At 38.6% G+C, this 19445-nt stretch overlaps 1 protein-coding gene across 10 annotated transcripts in view; it reads right to left on the bottom strand.

Moving 5' to 3' along the window:
- The window catches only part of SLC41A2 (solute carrier family 41 member 2), a 152401-nt gene that overhangs the window by 77796 nt on the left and 55160 nt on the right, over positions 1-19445 (bottom strand). For all 10 annotated transcript variants that reach the window (XM_082634448.1, XM_082634450.1, XM_082634449.1 and 7 more), the window contains exon 3: positions 12184-12291. In XM_082634448.1, coding sequence (XP_082490574.1) covers positions 12184-12291 — 108 coding nt within the window. The remainder of the gene's footprint in view (positions 1-12183; positions 12292-19445) is intronic.

A 19445-nucleotide genomic window follows, 5' to 3' on the forward strand; every position in this document is an offset into this window, starting at 1 on the left:
AAGAGTAGAGCTGAGACAGCCAACAGCCTGAAGATGTGCTCTGTTTGGCCAACACAGTGGTTTTAACTTTCTGAATCTGAATGCCTTTAGGTGGAGTCTGCAGTCTCTACTTTTTATAATCCCTACACCCTTCCCCTCCATAAATGTGTATGTTATTTGTCTGACCCTCAAGTATATGAGTTATGGGTAGGACCCAAGATTTATTGGGGCTAAAGGTAAAAGTGGGTTGAGATGACCTTGAAATATAAATACAAATATAGTTATTATCATTGTTATATATACACAAATATAGTTATACATATACAAATATAGTTACTATAATTGATACTAGAAAATGTACATTTAATTTGTAAATACTTGAAACAAGGGTACTGAAAGTCTCCACTGGAGTATTAGTCTTTATTTTTAAATTAAAAAAAATTTTTAAACATCTTTATTGGAGTATAATTGCTTTACAATGGTGTGTTAGTTTCTGCTGTATAACAAAGTGAATCAGCTGTACGTATACATATATCCCCATATCCCCTCCCTCTTGTGCCTCCCTCCCACCCTCCCTATCCCACTCCTCTAGGTGGTCACAAAGCACCAAGCTGATCTCCCTGGGCTGTGCAGCTACTTCCCACTAGCTATCTATTTTACATTTGGTAGTGTATGTATGTCCATGCTATTCTCTCGCTTCATCCCAGCTTACCCTTCCCCCTCCCCATGTCCTCAAGTCCATTCTCTACGTCTGAGCTCAAAATATAGGTATATTAAAAAAAAAAACTATTGTTATTTCTGGGTGATGAGTCTATGGATGATTTTTATTTTCTTAGAGAATTTTTCAAATTTTCATCACTAAAAAAATAATACTGGTATAATGAGAAATTTTATTTAAAAACATTAATTGGTGAATTAAAACACTGGCGGGCCTCCCTGGTGGCGCAGTGGTTGAGAGTCCGCCTGCCGATGCAGGGGATACGGGTTCGTGCCCCGGTCTGGGAGGATCCCATATGCCGCGGAGCGGCTGGGCCCGTGAGCCATGGCCGCTAAGCCTGTGCGTCCGGAGCCTGTGCTCCGCAGCGGGAGAGGCCACAACAGTGAGAGGCCCGCGTACAGCAAAAAAAAAAAAAAAAAAAACACTGGCAACTAGAAAAGAAATAATCTCAGCTTTTTGTCTAAATGTAGGTCTTACAACATAAATAACATTAAAATTCAAAGAGTATTAAGATGAAAATCATGATATAAACTAAGACCACTTTAAAAATATAAGGAGCTGGAGGGTAGCTAAAAAATGGCCTATATCCAGTAAGACACTAAACATTTGGAAGAGAATAATAGGAAGAATAAAAAAGTGGAAGGAGTAGAAGGAAAACAAAGAAATGGGAAGAAAGTGAGGAAAGGCTTTTAGGAAAAAAATGTTGCCCTTTAGAGAAGTGAGCATAAAATGCATATAATCCTTGAGTGTTAGCCACTGATTATTGGTACGTTTTCCCCAGAGGCTGTAAAATCTGCTCTTCTGAAGTTTTAAAACAGGTTGATTCTCATCTATCTAGAAGGACACACTGGCAGTCTTGCACAAAGTATGAAGATTTGACTAAATGACTTCTCTCATGAAGACCACAAATCAAATTTAGAAATATACGAACAGTCCTGTAAAATATTAGTGTTAGTGAAAATGGTACTTCTTGGGTAGTTATGATGTTAAACTTTATTACATAAAATAAATAAGCATAAAGTCCTTTAAAAATATCAGCTAAAATGATAGAAGAAAATACCATAAACGTGGAATCTAGAAGTAGTAAGGAACTACTCAGCTTAAAAAGCCTAAAATCTCTAAATACTATTCCCCACTAAAACCAGGCTCCTTAGAGAAATGGCTGGTTCCAGGGCTGGGACAGGGAAAGTATAAGATGAGCCTGGAATATCTTGTGCCAGAAAGTAACAAAGTGCTCAAAACATAACAAAGGCATGTCAAAACAACACAGGAACCAGTTTGAAAGGGCTTCCCCCTAGCCAAATCTGAGACAATCTGGGCATCAAAATGAATAATAGCAGTAATGGATTATGACCCATTGAATAAAATAAGAGTCTATTGAGTCCATACTGAGAGTGGGTGGGTGGGTGGATAGATAGATAGATAGATAGGTAGATAGATAGAGGTAAGGGAGAGGAGGGAGAGAGAGAGGGAGGGAGGAAGAGAGGGAGAGAGGGAGATAAGAAAGACAGGGAGATCTTTTCCTTAGTAGAATGCTAAGTATAAATGTAGAAGGAATAACAGTTAGAAAATGACAATTCAGCAGCCTTCAATGTAAAAATGGATCCAGACAAAAATCATTAACATATGCTAAGATAATTGGCTAAAGTTTGTTAAGTAACAGGATATGTCTGCAGTCTCAAAGTACCTTCCTACAGGTTATTTAGTAATATATCAAGAGGTAAAATGTAACTTTATAATGAAGAAATCTGGCAAACACTGTTATTCAAATAATCAATGAGAAAAATTATGATAGTATTTATATGAAATCCTAAACTAGTGAATGAAAGGGCAGTGATTACCTGAGACCAGAGGGATTACCTGGCAGTGGGATTAACAGCAAAGGAGCATAAGGGAACTTTTTGGGGTGAGGGAAATATTCTATATCTTGTTTGTGGTGATAGTTACACATTTAATATATTTGTCAAAACTCATCAAACTGTATGCTTAATATGGGCATATATTATTACATGTAAATTATACTTCAATAAAGTTTAATTTTAAAAAGATAATTTCATTCAGCAGTAATTGCTTTTATGCTTTTAAAAAATAACATTTATATTCCCACTATCTGGTTTTGTCAAATACTAAAATTTTACCATATTTAGTATACCAATATATCACATATATGTTTAACATCATTATATTGTCAGATATCCAAGGCTTTATTTATATTTATTCAATTTTTTCCCCTCAGTTTTTCATATTGAATAATTTCCATTGATCTATCTTCAAGTTCATGAACTCTTTCTTCTGCTATCACCAATCTGATACATTCACTCATTAAGACACGTTTGTTTAATTCTTGGAACATTTTTTCCCTTTAGTTCTTTGAACATATTTCTACTAGTTGTTTTGGAAGATTTTGTTAAATGCAACATCCAGGCCCACTTTGAGTCACTTTCCATTGACTGACTATGAATCACACTTTTGTGTTTCTTTCCACATCTAGTGATTTCAGTAGAAAACTAGACAGTGTAATAATGTTATAATAACTCTGGATAATGCTATGTTCTTCTGAGGATAACTGGATTTTCCTTCTAATAGTCAGTTAATTTGCCTAGACTCAAACTGCAAAACTGTTGTCTCTTCCACAATGTGGAGCAGCTCATATCTCTGCTTGGTTCCTTCAGCTACCAACTTTTAGTCCAGCCTTTTGGGGATCTCCCCTGCACCTGTGTAGTTTAATGGTCAGCCAAAGATTTGGAGAGAATTAATACTCAGATTTTGGGGCTCATCGTCTCTGCAGTTCTCTGCTGCTGGGATTTCCCCATAAATTTCCACCTGCTCTGTCACCTCCAAGCTCTGTTATCTGATAATTCAAGCCAACAAAACTTCAATTTTCGGCCACTATAGCTGTGCATAGTAACAGAAGGCACTTAGTCAAAAATGCAAAAACTCATACATTTTAGCCAGTGTGTTTGTCTTTCAAGTATGGGACCCTCTCACATCTCTGCCTATTCTTCTTCTTTTTTTTTTTTCATTTGCTAGACTCCCTGACCTTTGCCACCTCAAGCTGGTAAGACTGTGGGTTTTCTACCACATGAGACCCAGGGATTGGGGAATTCCATCAAGCAAAAAAAGCCACAAACTTTGCAACTCTTACCCACTGTAGTTATGGTCTTTTAAGGGTAAACTCTAGTTTCTACCTGCTTTTGATCACTTTCCATTGCCTGCAAATAATTTATTATCCAGATTTTGTAAATGTTGTTCTCTGGGAAGTTTCACTCAACCACTTTATTCTGCCATTAACTGGATTGGGAACGCTATTAGAATTTTAAACACTTGAAATATTTGATAATAAAACAATATACTAAAACACGCACGCACGCACACACACACACACACACGCACCCTAATATCTTTCTGAATGTACAGGGGTGATGCATCTGTTCACAGTCTTGATTGTGGTGATGGTTTCACAGGTACATACTGTGTACTGAAACTCATCAAATTAGGACTGAATTTGTGTGGTTTCTTGTATGTCAATTATACCTCAATAAAGCTTCAAAGAAGGGAGAGAGCTAAACATCTAGTTGATTGAAACAGTTCTAGTTTAAACTTAAGCAGTTCCACTCCACAAATCTATGACTATGGGTTGGTATTCATAACTTAAGAAACATACCTCAAAATTAAGAAGAATAGAAATATGCAATCTCATTTGTATTTAATAATCAGGATATGACAAGCACACATATAATTTAGAATTATGCCAAATTTAGGAAATAATACTGAGACTGTGATGGTACATAAATTATGCCATAGTTATTATGGCTCTATTTTTTTCTTTATTTTAGAAGTTTCACAGTGTGAATGGGAAGTCTAATGTAAAATTATTAGGGAAAGAGGTTTTTTCCAACTTCACATGCCTCCACTGGAATGTGAGCTCAATGAAGGCAGGAACATTTTCTGGTTTGTTTATTACAGAGTCCCTAGCACACGGAGTAGTGCTTGGCATATAGAAAGGGCTCAAAAATATTTTTTCAATTAATGAATTAAAAAGGTAGAATGTTTCAAAGTAATTTCAGAGAATAAAGGTTTGAGGCAACAAAAATCACTTTTGCCTAGAGTGGAAAAGTGCTAGGCAATTTACTCCTGGAAAATAGTTTTAAAGACTTTTTAAAAAAATCCTGTCATTAGGACAGTGAGTATCATTCCTGACTCTTTTAGATCTAGCATTCAGAAGCAGAAAATTTTAGACCTCAGATAACAGAACTTAAACCCAGCAATTTATAGAATCACTGTACTTGGTTTATTTTTCAATTATATACTACTGTTATATATCTGTAAGAATATGGACTATAACATAGTAGATAACATACTACTATAACATATATCTACTGTTGAAAAGATAAAAATCTAGGAAAAATTATTCAAGTTAATCATTATACCTTTAGAAATAAATTTTGGCTGAAGTAAAAGAGGGAGAGATAAAGTTGATTTGGATTCATCATTATTAAATCTCCCTTGTTAAAACAGGAAACATACTTTATTGGAATATCTTTTTTATCTGTGAACATCTAATCTTTAGCTTCATAGAAAAACAAATTTGAAATACAACTGACCAACAGATTGGGTAAGTAGGCTGTATCTGATATCATATGTCTTAAGTTCTCTATCTTTATAGGCCTTCCTTAAAATCCTATAAGCTTGTTTAACCTGATTCTACTGCAGACAGTCATAAAAATGAGAAAAGACTTTAATGGAGCAAAAAGATTAAAGTAATTATAGACTGGCCTTCTATAGCTATAATGATTTTTACTCCTACTTTCACAAATGAAAAAAAATTTGTAAAATTTTTAGAAGAATTATATTTTGACCATAGATGAAAGAGCTGACTTTCAAATTGTGCTTGTTTTAAGTTTTTAAAAAAATTATACTCATCCATCTTTCTCCCTGGCACAAGGGAGTACAGTTAGAAATCTGCTACAGCATCCCAATTAGAGACAATAGGCAACTAAATTAAGGTGGTGGCAGGTGGGGCATAAGGGAAAGGGACGAGGATTTCACAGGTGGAACTGACAGTCTAGAGAGTAACTAGATAGAGAGAGGGGAGGTGATTGGTAACATTAATAAACTGACAAAAATGATAGAAAGCACAGTTAGAGTGAGAGAAGATAATGAGTTTAATTTTGAAGGTAGTGAGTGGTGCAGTCAGCTCCGGAGGACAGGAAAGAGACCGGAGATACAAATCTGAGAGTCAGCAATGTGCCAGGAGTGGTGGACTACACGAAATTACTGATGGAGAACATGTAAGACAAAGGTACTGAAACTTCAAGAAAACCTCAAATCAAGAGGATGAGCAAAGAAAAAAGTAAACTAAGAAGAAACCATGAAAGAGGAGAGTGAGGAGAGTGTGGGGTCTCAAAGTCAAGGGTAATAAAAATTTCAAGTAGAGAACAGCCAGAGAAGGTGAGGCTTTGGGGTTTTTGTTGTTGAGAAGTCATTAACCCAGAATTGCTTTAATAGCAAATAGAGCATCAGAGCTGGAATACAGCTGACAATGATTCTCCAGCACTATCAGAATGGTAGTACTCTGCCTAGGGAACTTGAGATCAAATTCTCTAAGCAATTAAAAAACACCACAAACTAGATGAATATACCATGTCATTTTAGCTTGATGCCACAAGTTACTAGCTTTCCATCTTCTAATTTGGTTACTTTTACCCCCCTCAGATCCAGAGAAAATTTCAAGTGACAACTCCTGGTCTTTAATTTCAGCTAGTCAATCAGCCAATTCTAACAACTCTCTTTGAAAATGAGTTCTGGACTTCAACTATGTCTCACTACATCCCCTGTTACTACCCCACCCTGATCCAAGCCAACCTCATCTCTGGCCTGCAGTATTATTCCAACAGACTCTCAACTTGCCTCCCTGCTTTGGTCTTTGGCCTCTTACAGCTGTGTCTCAACACAACAGTCAAAATAATCTGTTAAAAATATCTATCAAATCACATCACTCAACTGTTCGAAACCTTCCAAAGGCTTCCCATTTCACACAATAACCCACGTCCTCACAATGACCCACAGGTGATCTCACACCCTGTGATTTTCCCCCTCTCTCACTTGGTCCCAGCCCTATTGGCCTCCATGCTGTTCATGTAACACAGTGGTTCTCAAACTTTGATGTGTGTCAGAATCGTCTGGAAAGATGGTTAAAATACAGATGTTGAGCCACACCCCAGCGTTTCTGATTCAGTAGCCTTGGAGTGGGGCTGGGACCTTGCATTTCTAACAAGTTGCTGATGCCGCTGTTCAGAAGGATACATTTTGAGAACCACTAATATAACAAATCAACAACAGTCCTGTCTCTGGCCCTGGCAATAAAAGGGACATTCTTATCTCAAATAGCCTCAAAAAATAAAAGTAAACAAATTAGGAGATGGAAAAGTAGTAACTCGTGGCATCAAGCCATGATAACATGGTATATTTATCTAGTTTATGGTGTTTTAATTGCTTAGAGAACTGAGTAATTCCTTTAGTTTACGGCTCAGATATCTTATAATCAGTGACCCAATTCTTGACCTATGGAAAATAGCGACTCCATCCCATCTCCCCAAAGAAAGGTCCAGCTAGATGACCCTGCAGTGAACACCATGAGCTGAGCTTCTAATCAGCTTTGGAGTTCTCCTGTCTTAAATATGAACAGACAAATAAATATAATCAGACATTTGATAAAAATATCTAGTATAAAATATAGGCACCACAACAAATCAAGTTCAAATGAAAAGATTAAGATTAAATTCAGCTTTAATGGTAATACGTAATCAAATTAAACAATTTAATTTGCAGCATATTCTTTTTTAACCAGATTCCCTACGGCATGGCTTATTTCAAAATGGATTGGCATGTTTAATCTGTTATTTGAATCTAAACAAATGCTGGGTAATGCTGAAGAATGTTGCTTTTAGAAATATTTTCTTTGAGGTAAGTTAGCCAAAATTTCAGTTTTCCTGGCAAAGTTATCAAGTTGCTTAAATGTTGGTATGCCTAACTATATGTATCAGAACAAAGTTCATTTTCTAACAAAATGTAACTAAAGCCACCTTTTAACTCTCATTCTAATAACTTTCTTCTCCCTTAAATGTTGCCACTCTTGTTTTTCAAGACCTCTTCTTTATTCTCCTCTCCTGTCAAAAAGCCTCTTGGATTGAGTTCTATCTAGGTAACCCATCAGCTCTTAAAACATAATGCAAGGGTAGATCACTGGGAAAAGATGGCAGATGGAACACATGCATGTAATTTCACTAACTTTGAAAACCTTAGTAAAACTACATAAAAGTTTTTGCTTTGTTTTTGAAGACAAAAGCTAGAGGTATACTAGACACACATTCCAGTTGGATGCCAAATGGCCAAATGTTAAAATCAATATTCAGCTGACACCAAATGTCACCATTATATGATGAACTTCTAGGAGATTAGAACAAATGTGAAATTTAATCAAATTTTAAAAATCTTATTACCACCTTATTATTAAATTTTTGAGAAATAAGTTCTTAGCACTGAGGGCTGCTAGATTGATCCTGTGGTCACTATACTTCATATTTGTAATACTATATAGATGCCCACTTTCAAATGAAGTCATTAAACAATCAAGAATGTTTTTGGCTACTTTTGCCAGTCTAGATACTGCTGAGAATGATGGTGTTATCAAATTATTAGGCTTTCTTTCCTAAATATTATATTAGGAAATAAATATAATTGATAAAGGACTTATATCCTCTTTAATTCCCAGGTTTGACATTTTGGTTAATAGTGATGATGCAATTTCATTGAAATAATTGCATAAACTGAAATTTTGTATATTGCTTGATGATGATGCTTTCTAAATATTTTCAGATGAGTCAAAGGGTGTTGTCCTAACACATTTTTAAATTTTAATGTTTTTACACGTACTTACTGCTTCCCATGATCACTTGAGAAAAATTTGCATTTAAACCTTGGATCTGAAAGTGTAACAATGGAGCCATGTGACTGGCTTCCAAGACACCAGAAAGTAGTAAATTTCCATTTATATCTCAGCTTTTATTGCATTCACGCCAATTTCAGTATCTTCTCAAGAGTAGAATGATAGGACAGATATCATGTAAGAGATACTTGTATACTTCAAGGTACAGCCATTTGGTTACTTAAGAAGGTTCCAATAAAAGAACTGCTTTCTCTGTAGGCAACCACTGCTTATTAGTAAGTCCTGTGACTGCTACCTTCAGAGTATAATATTACAGCTATTTTGCTCAAGCAACCCTTCTTAATATATAACTTTTCCATCCTGTTTTAATATCTTGCAGAAGTACATCACAAGGAAGCTTCTAAATCTCTTCTATGTCATATAATTTTCCTTAGGCTAAGAGAAGTTTTCACTCCTGGAATCTAGAATCGGTAGTTCTCTAATTCTGTAAGAAGGACTTCAGCTCTGAGACCCATGGCTTAGAAGGCCCCACTTTGGCCCTCCTTTAGCTATGCCCCATTCCTTAGGATGAAGAGTGCATAGGGCCCAAGCAGTGTGCCCACTCGAAGCCTGTGTCTCATCCTCTTCTAGGCCACACTCCAGATACCTGGGATCATAAAGCTCCCTGACTAAATGGCCTAGAGCCCAATGGCCTCTTCCTGAAGCCAATCTTCCTGAAGGTAGACCATGCCACCACTGGTGCATGCCCAAGCCAAGGAGCGCTCAAGGGCTGACTGTTTGTTGGGGGTATGGATGAATGTGAGGTGTATGTGTGAGGTCTTTCAAAGTACAGGACATAGGGCCAAGGGTGGAGAAGGAAGGGGGCATGTGTCAGACCAGGGGCTGGCTCTCTCCATATCACTATGTTCCAAAATAGAACCCAAGAAGTCCAAGAATTCTAAATTTGATCTTGGACTTCCAGATCATCAAAGGATATACTGTATTTGCCAAGGCAGAAAGATAGAGATTAAAAAAAAAATTTATTTATTTTGGGCTGCATTGGGTCTCTGTTGCTGCGTGCAGGCTTTCTCCCTAGTTGTGGTGAGCGGGGGCTACCCTTCGTTGCAGTGCACGGGCTTCTCATTGCGGTGGCTTCTCTTTGTTATGGAGCATGGGCTCTAGGTACACGGGCTTCAGTAGTTGTGGCATGGGGGCTCAGTAGTCGTGGCTTGCAGGCTCTAGAGCTCAGGCTCAGTAGATGTGGCGCATGGGCTTAGTTTCTCTGCGGCATGTGGGATCTTCCAGACAAGGGCTTGAATCCGTGTCCCCTGCATTGACAGGTGGATTCCTAACCACTGCGCCACCAGGAAAAGAAAGTCCCTAGAATTTTTTTTTAATTTGTAAGCTTGTTGTTTAATTTTAAGCTACATAGACATACGGTTACATGGGCCTCTGTTTACTACACAGACATACAGTTACACAGGCTCAACTGTGAAAGTGAATCTGTACAGAACGCTTATAAACATTTGACATTATTACACTGACATCATTACACTGATCAGATACAATGTAACCTGGAATGGTCGTTTCCAAGATTTTGATATGGCTGACTCACTTTTATTATTCAGGCTCCAGCTTACACACCACCTCTCAGAGAAGTCTTCCCTAACCACCTAATATAAAATAGCTCTCAGGATTCACCCTTCATCACTCAACTGTTCAAAGCCTCAGTTCCTCCTCTGTAAAACAGGAATAGTGTTTATCTCATAGGGTTGTTAAGAGACATCCTTGTTAAGCAGTTAGCACAGTGCTGGCACATTATGAGAGCTCACTAACACCCAATACTTCATTATTGCCTGGGCAGAGTATGGCTGTATGACCTTTTATATGTAAGGAAAGGGCTTAGAAATTTCCATAGGGCATATGTAACATTCTCTCTTAACTGAGCAAGCCAATAATAATGTTAATATAACATTATTTAATGCATTTCCTTTCCAAGCATCTGCTTCACTCAAGAAACCTTAGGGAACTCACAGCTGCCTGGGGAAAAATGGGGAGAGGGGAAGAGGAGTGAAAGAGGGCTCCCATCAACAACATGGTCATTCAGCTTCCACATCTTGGTTACCTTTAGATACACAAATGTTTTTTCCTAGTTCATAGATTCATTTGTTGTACCTTCTTTAAGGGAAGAAACAAACTTCATATACTAACAGCACTGCAATTAGTAATGATGGCTTAGTTAATTTTTGGCTAACATTCCGTGGGCTGATGGCTCACTGAAGTGAACCTCACTATCTACATGGTTTTAATGATAACTTGGCTCCACAATGGTGAACCCCCAAAGAATGTTATAGTGAGAAAACAATGTCCTTTTCGGCTACTAAAAAATCTCAGAACCCTGCTGGTGGCAGTATTTTCAAAAGTGTTTAACCTTTATGGATGACAATTCTGCAATATGTGGCTAAAGCCTTAAAAGTATACTTTTTTTTCCTGTACAGTAATTACAATCCTAGAATTTGCCCAAAAGAAATAAGAAAAGAATGTAAAACTGTATGTATAAGAATATTCATTACAACATTGTTTATAACAGCAAAACATTAAAAAGAACCTATATATTCAATAACAGATGATGGATTAAACCGTGGTAGAACTATACAACAGAAAAACACACCGCCAATAAAAATGAGATAGGTCTACATTTATTGATATGGAAAGATGATCATGATGTATCTACAAATGGATATCACAGATTATAAAAGAGAATTCCAGTTCTTTTAGAATATACAGTATGGAGCTTCCCTGGTGGCGCAGTGGTTGAGAGTCCGCCTGCCGATGCAGGGGACACGGGTTCGTGCCCCGGTCCGCGAGGATCCCACATGCCGCGGAGCGGCTGGGCCCGTGAGCCATGGCCGCTGGGCCTGCGCGTCCAGAGCCTGTGCCCCGCGACGGGAGAGGCCACAGCAGTGAGAGGCCCGCATACCGCAAAAAAAAAAAAAAAAAAAAAAGAATATACAGTATGTATCTACATTATGATATACCTATGCATAGGTAGAGATATCCAAGTATACAAGGATATATATCAAAATATTGATAGTGATTATGTCTAGGTAAATAATTGGGGGTAGTTTTAAATTTTCTTCTTGATACTTTTTTCCCTTTCCTGCAGTTTGTATAATAAACATGTATTACTTTTACAATCACAAAAAGTTTAAATAACAATTTACCAACCATCGAACCATAAAGGATCTCAACATCTGACTTGCCCCATGTTTTAAGCACTGATGATAATTGCCAGAACTCCCTGGAATGAAAGGGGGCAAGAATGCTACTTCTTCTCAGGATAAAGGAAAGCCTATAATCCCCAGATTAGACAACCCAAGGAGCTTTCAGGGCATGATTAACAGGCATAACTACTTAGCATAGCCCTGAGGTTCAGAAATTTACCAGTAGACAGAGGAGAAAATTACTTTCCTGATGCAAGTTCTCCTCAATAGAGAGAAACAGTATATGTTTATGTATAGATAAAACAGTATATGTTTATGTATAGGAAAAAACTTACTGCGGTGGATAATCTGGATGCCAATGTCATTTCCAAGTTCCCTTTGAGACCAAGAAGTGCAGGAACTAAAATGAAAACTTCTGTTACCTTTTTGAACACCTCCCAGTGCTGTAAGAAAACAAAAAAATAGAATTTTCTGACACCCTTTAAAAAACACTTTAGAATAAAGATTTCTAAAAATCTCAGCCTTTTTTCCGATGTTGCATCTACATTTTGAATAACTACACAGGTCGTTTAATCAGTGAACATTTAGCTTAAGCCATTCTCCAGAGTTCTAAAACCTTGAGTTACTTTAGAAATTCAGTTAGAGTTGGAAGTAATAGCTGATACACTCACTATATCTCATAGTACATCTAGCTTGCTACACAACTCTGTTACTCTTAAAGTCTACTGTATCTCTTTATGATGGCAAGAGTCAGTGTAACTAGTGGTTTAAAAAACAGATTCAAGAACCAGATAACCTGTATTTGAATCTTGTTTCCAACACTAATTACAACCAACCCACAGGAAAATTACAGTAATATTATTAGCTCGTTTCACAAATGAAGAAATAAGCATTCAGAGAAGTTAAAATGATTTTCCCAAGATCAAAAAATGGGACCTAGAATTGACCCCAGGAGTTCTGAGTCATCCCATGTTCTGCTCCCCATTTTAGGGTGTGAGGCAAGGGGCTGCAGAGCACAGGATCATAAAAGAGCACTAAATTGGAAATAAGAAAATTTCTTATTCTAGGCACGGATCTGTCATAACCTGGCTGTGTGATCCTGGATGAGTTATGTACCATTCTGATCTCAGTTTCTTCATCCATGAAATGAAGATACTACCTGCCCTGTCTAGCCTATGAGGAAATACCATAATAAAGAAAACAACAGATAATAAAGTACTTCATAAACTGAAAAGACCATACAAATGGCTGAATAGCACAAAATGCTATTTTACAAGTGTTATTAAGAGGTGATTGACCCAAAGGAGACTTTAGGGACTAGGCATATTAATTTATGCCAAAAAAATATCAAGAGTACAGTCTTGTCACTAACACCAAGACAGGTGAGAAAAGTAAGACAAATCCATCGGATAAATGAAAGAAAATTTCAATTGGTCCCCAAAGTTTCCCTAGAGGCTGTTCCAAATAAGTGCAGAACTAGGCCCTAAAGAAGCTTTAGGAAATGTTTATCAGACCAGTCTTTGGTAAAAACCTGGTTTAACAGTTTTACAAGAGAATCCCTCCAGGGTTCAAGTCAATTAAGGATGGACCTAAAAACAGCACTCGGGGTCCAGTAGCCTCTCAGATTCCTTAACATGTCAAAAAACTAACAAACAATTTTGTCCATGTTTTATGATAGGTAAGAATTCTGCTGTGCTAGTGGAATATGCATCCTCCAGAGATGATGGTGATGATGATGAATAGCAACAGATAATATAATAATAAATATTAACAACAGTCAACATTCACTGATTGCTTGTTAGTGCCAGGCACTATTCTAGGCTTAATCATTTAATCTTCACAACAAACTTACGAGATAGGTATTGTTTTTATCACAGTAGACATAATTTGGGATTACCTAGGTCACAATATTAAGACACCTACCTACGCAATTTTAGAAACACCAGAATATCCAAATTTCTCTATCAGTCACTGCCATCCCACTTTGGATCTGTTGGGATGCATTCCTTTGGGTTACTACCACCCTTTCCAAGTTCAATTCAAATCAAATGCTCCTGTGAGAATTACTATGAAAACACTTACACCTTAGCATTGATATAACAGTAAGAACTATCATGTATTGATTTCCAACCTCATGCCCAATAAATTCTGCATTCTTCTCTCTACACCTGCAGAGGTGGGCTTTCGGAAGTTCTCAAACTTTCTCAGCTCACAGCACGTGTAGTATCTCAGAAATGTTTTCATGACAACCCTAGGCCAAAAGAAATATCTAATAGTCCTACTAAGTAGCTAGGTCCAAACCATTTAATAAGTATTTATTTCCTAACAATTTGGTAGCCATCTGAAGAAGTAACACAAATAAGTTGAAAGAATAAATCATATTTTTAAGTCATGTAACCACAAGTACTTACTAACAGGATGTGTGTATCTGTTGGGCACTGCACAGCGTCTCAAACCTTGGAATTTGGAAACTACCACCTTCATTTCTTGTTCTGTATTGATTTTTGCGTGACACTTGCTTTTTTTTCCCAGCACCGCTGAAAATGTAGCTTTGCAGAGGTATGTCAGATGGAGTGTCATCTAATGCTGCTATGTTGAACCACCTCGAGTCAGTGGTCTGTAGAGTGTCCAAGATATGTCACTGTGTTTCCCTCAAAAATTTAACATATCCCACAGCAACCCTGGGGTGTCCAGACACACAGCTTGGGAAATACGAGAATAGTGAGAAACAGTACAGCACGTTAGTCAAAGAAAAGGGCTCTGGAATCAGATTATCTGAGTTGCAATTCTGATACTACTTTTACTGTATGACTTGAGCAAAACTATGCTTTACTTTATTCATCTAAAATAGGGTCGTAAGTGTACCTACCTCATACGGTTGTGCTCAGGACCATGCCTGTACATAGTAATAAATAACAATATTGAGGGTTTATTAGCTATAACACCAAGATATATTATCAGTTAATTTTCCTGTCAGGAAGAGGTAATGCCAAAAAAAAAAAAACAAAAAAAAAAGTCCAGAAAGGGGATGCTGAGGCAGCCAGTGCCCCAAATAAATTTCACCTACTTATAAATTTTGCCACAATACAGACATGTCCTCTGAGGCTATGTAGGTTATTATGCACTGCTAAACTTCTCCACGAAGAATCCTCCCTAAAGGAAATCAACTTCTAATCTTACCTAATTTTAGATGTCTGTCAATACCCAGAATCTTAGGTAAGCACCCATACCTCAAACATAATGTCAGATTGCTTACATATGTCCTATACTCGAAACCTAAGAATCTATTAATGTCCAAAAGGACAAACAAAAATGAAACTTAAAAAAAAAGAAAAATAAATAAAATTAAAATTAAAAAAAAGAATAAACAAGTTGAGGAATACATCCATAGAGTCCTAACTTAAAAATAAACAGAAAAAGTTTAAAAATAACTAATTGGTAAAAGAAGCTTATGTAACTTTTTAAAAACTTATATATCCCAGAGCTGGAGAAGATTTGTTTCTCATTTTAACTTAGTTTTAAAAAACTAAACCCATTCACTTTTAGACATACGACCCAGGGACCAACCTCACTCATAATTTTAAAAATACAAATTAAAAGGTGATCAATTTTCTTCTGTGAGATTAGTAAAGTTCAAAAAGTTGGATAATACTCTGTCGGTAAGAGTATAAGGAAATAAGCACTCCATTACACTATTGGTGAGAATGTAAAGGTTTAACTTCTTTGAGGGAATTCAGCAATATCTATCAAATGTAAAATGCACATAATTTTCAACTCAAAACTCTACGTCAAGGAATTTACCCTACAAATAAAGTTGAACGTGAGTTCAAACACATACATATAATGAGTCAACTTCATCACTGTTCATAATCACAAAAGATTTGAGGTACTTTAAATCTCCTTCATTAGGTCACTTGGTAGAAAAACAATGATACATCTTTGCAATAGAACATAACAATAGAGCTCTCCAGAAAAGAATTTGGTAAATCTGTGTGTATCTATAAGGAAGCTCCAAGATAAATTAGGAGCAGAGTGAAGAGCAGCATTACAGGATGTTTTTTGCTTGTGTTTTTTAGTGAATATACACACACACACATATATATATATTAGCATATATATATATATATGAATGTACATGCATTTAATGTCAGTGGAAGGAGACAGAAAAAAATAATACCAGTAAATTCTAAAGAAGGGAATAGGGGAAGGGCACAAAGAAAAGGAGACTTCTGGTAGCTTCAACATGGTGGAAGAGTAAGACGCGGAGATAAACCTTCTTTCCAAAAATACATCAGAAATACATCTACATGTGGAACAGCTCCTATAGAACACCTACTGAACACTGGCAGAAGACCTCAGACCTACCAAAAGGCAAGAAACTCCCCCACGTACCTGGGTAGGGCAAAAGAAAAAAGGAAAAACAGAGACAAAGAATAGGGACGGGACTTACACCTCGGAGCGGGAGCTGTGAAGGAGGAAAGGTTTCCACACACTAGGAAGCCCCTTCTCTGGCAGAGACTGCGGTTGGCGGAGGGGGGAGTTTCAGAGCCGCGGAGGAGAGCGCAGCAACAGGGGTGCGGAGGGCAAAGCGGAGAGATTCCCACACAGAGGATCGGTGCCGACCGGCACTCAGCAGCCCAAGAGGCTTGTCTGCTCACCCGCCGGGGCGGGCGGGGCCTGGGAGCTGAGGCTCGGGCTTCGGAGGTCGGATCCCAGGGAGAGGACTGGGGTTGGCTGCGTGAACACAGCCTGAAGGGGGCTAGTGCGCCACAGCTAGCTGGAAGGGAGTCCGGGAAAAAGTCTGGACCTGCCTAAGAGGCAAGAGACCATTGTTTCGGGGTGCGTGAGGAGAAGGGATTCACCACTCGCCACCTAAACGAGCTCCAGAGACGGGCGTGAGGTGCGGCTATCAGCGCAGACACCACAGATGGGCATGGGACGCTAAGGCTGCTGCTGCAGCCACCAAGAATCCTGTGTGCAAGCACAGGTCACTCTCCACACCTACCCTCCCGGGAGCCTGTGCAGCCCGCCACTGCCAGGGTCTCATGATCCAGGGACAACTTCCCTGGGAGAGCGCACGGAGCACCTCAGGCTGGTGCAACGTCAGGCCGGCCTCTACCTCCACAGGCTTGCTGTGGGGCACTCTGTACCCCTCCGTCCCACCCACCTGAGTGAGCCAGAGCCCCTGAATCAGCTGCTCCTTTAACCCCGTCCTGTCTGAGTGAAGAACAGAGGCCCTCAGGCGACCTACACGCAAAGGCAAGGCCAAATCCAAAGCTGAACCCCGGGAGCTGTGCAAACAAAAAGAAAGGGAAATCTCTCCCAGCAGCCTCAGGAGCAGCGGATTAAATCTCCACAATCAACGTGATGTACCCTCCATCTGTGGAATACCCGAACAGACAACGAATCATCCCAAAGTTGAGGCGGTGGACTTTGGGAGCAACGATATACATTTTTTTTTTTTCCTTTTTCTCCTTTTGTGAGTGTGTATGTGTATGCTTCTTTGTGTGATTTTTCTGTATAGCTTTGCTTTTACCATTTTTCCTGGGTTCTGTCTGTCCGTTTTTGTTTGTTTGTTTGTTTCTTTAGTATAGTTTTTAGCAGTTGTTATCATTGGTGGATTTGTTCTTTGGTTTGGTTGTTCTTTCTTTCCTTTTTCTTTTCTTTTGTAATTACTTTTTATTTTTTTATCTTTAATAATTTTTTTATGTTAATAACTTTATTTTTTCTTTCTTCCTTCCTTCCTTCCCCGCCCCCATCTCTCTCTCTTGCTCTTTCTTTCTTTCTTTCTTTCTTTCTTTCCTTCCTTCTTTCTTTCTTTCTCCCTTTTCTTCTGAGCCGTGTGGCTGACAGGGTCTTGGTGCTCTGGCCGGGTGTCAGGCCTGTGCCTCTGAGGTGGGAGAGCCGAGTTCAGGACATTTGTCCACCAGAGACCTCCCAGCTCCGCATAATATCAAATGGCAAAAGCTCTCCCAGAGATCTCCATCTCAACGCTAACCCAGCTCCACTCAACGACCAGCAAGCTACAATGCTGGACACCCTATGCCAAACAACTAGCAAGACAGGAACACAACCCCAACCATTAGCAGAGAGGCTGCCTAAAATCATAATAAGGTCACAAACACCCCAAAACATACCACCGGACATAGACCTGCCCACCAGAAAGACAAGATCCAGCCTCATCCTCCAGAACATAGGCACCAGTCCCCTCCACCAGGAAGCCTACACAACCCACCTAACCAACCTCAGCCACTGGGGGCAGACACCAAAAACAATGGGAACTATTAACCTGCAGCCTGCAAAAACGAGACCCCAAATGTAGTAAGTAAAGCAAAATGAGAAGACAGAAACACAGCAGATGAAGGAGCAAAGTAAAAACCCACCAGACCAAACAAATGAAGAGGAAATAGGCAGTCTATCTGAAAAAGAATTCAGAGTAATGATAGTAAAGATGATCCAAAATCTTGGAAATAGAATGGAGAAAATACAAGAAACGTTTAACAAGGACCTAGAAGAACTAAAGAGCAAACAAACAATGACGAGCAATACAATGAATGAAATTAAAAATTCTCTGGGGGTTCCCTGGCAGCACAGTGGTTGAGAGTCCGCCTGCCAATGCAGGGGACACGGGTTCGTGCCCCGGTCTAGGAGGATGCCATATGCCGCAGAGCAGCTGGTCCCGTGAGCCATGGCCTCTGAGCCTGCGCGTCTGGAGCCTGCGCTCCACAACGGGAGAGGCTGCGACAGTGAGAGGCCCGTGTACTGCAAAAAAATAAAAATAAAAATTCTCTGGAAGGAATCAATAGCACAATAACTGAGGCAGAAGAACGGATAAATGAGCTGGAAAATAAAATAGTGGGTATAACTACTGCAGAGCAGGATAAAGAAAAAAGAATGAAAAGAATTGAGGACAGTCTCAGAGACCTCTGGGACAACATTAAATGCACCAACATTCGAATTATAGGGGTCCCAGAAGAAGAAGAGAAAAAGAAAGGGACTGAGAAAATATTTGAAGAGATTATAGTTGAAAACTTCCATAATATGGGAAAGGAAATAGTCAATCAAGTCCAGGAAGCACAGAGAGTCCCATACAAGATAAATCCAAGGAGAAACACGCCAAGACACATATTAATCAAACTAACAAAAATTAAATACAAAGAAAACATATTAAAAGCAGCAAGGGAAAAGCAACAAATAACATACAAGGAAATCCCCAAAAGGTTAACAGCTGATCTTTCAGCAGAAACTCTGCAAGCCAGCAGGGAGTGGCAGGACATATTTAAAGTGATGAAAGGGAAAAACCTGCAAACGAGATTACTCTACCCAACAAGGATCTCATTCAGATTTGACGGAGAAATTAAAACCTTTACAGACAAGCAAAATCTAAGAGAATTCAGCACTACCAAACCAGCTTTACAACAAATGCTACAGGAACTTCTCTAGCCAGGAAACACAAGACAAGGAAAAGACCTACAATAACAAACCCCAAACAATTAAGAAAATGGTAAATGGAACATACATATCGATGATTACCTTAAATGTAAATGGATTAAATGCTCCAACCAAAAGACAGAGACTGGCTGAATGGACACAAAAA

The sequence above is a fragment of the Mesoplodon mirus genome, assembly GCF_964341445.2.
Source record: "Mesoplodon mirus genome assembly, chromosome: 11".
In the NCBI taxonomy this organism is placed as follows: domain Eukaryota; kingdom Metazoa; phylum Chordata; class Mammalia; order Artiodactyla; family Ziphiidae; genus Mesoplodon; species Mesoplodon mirus.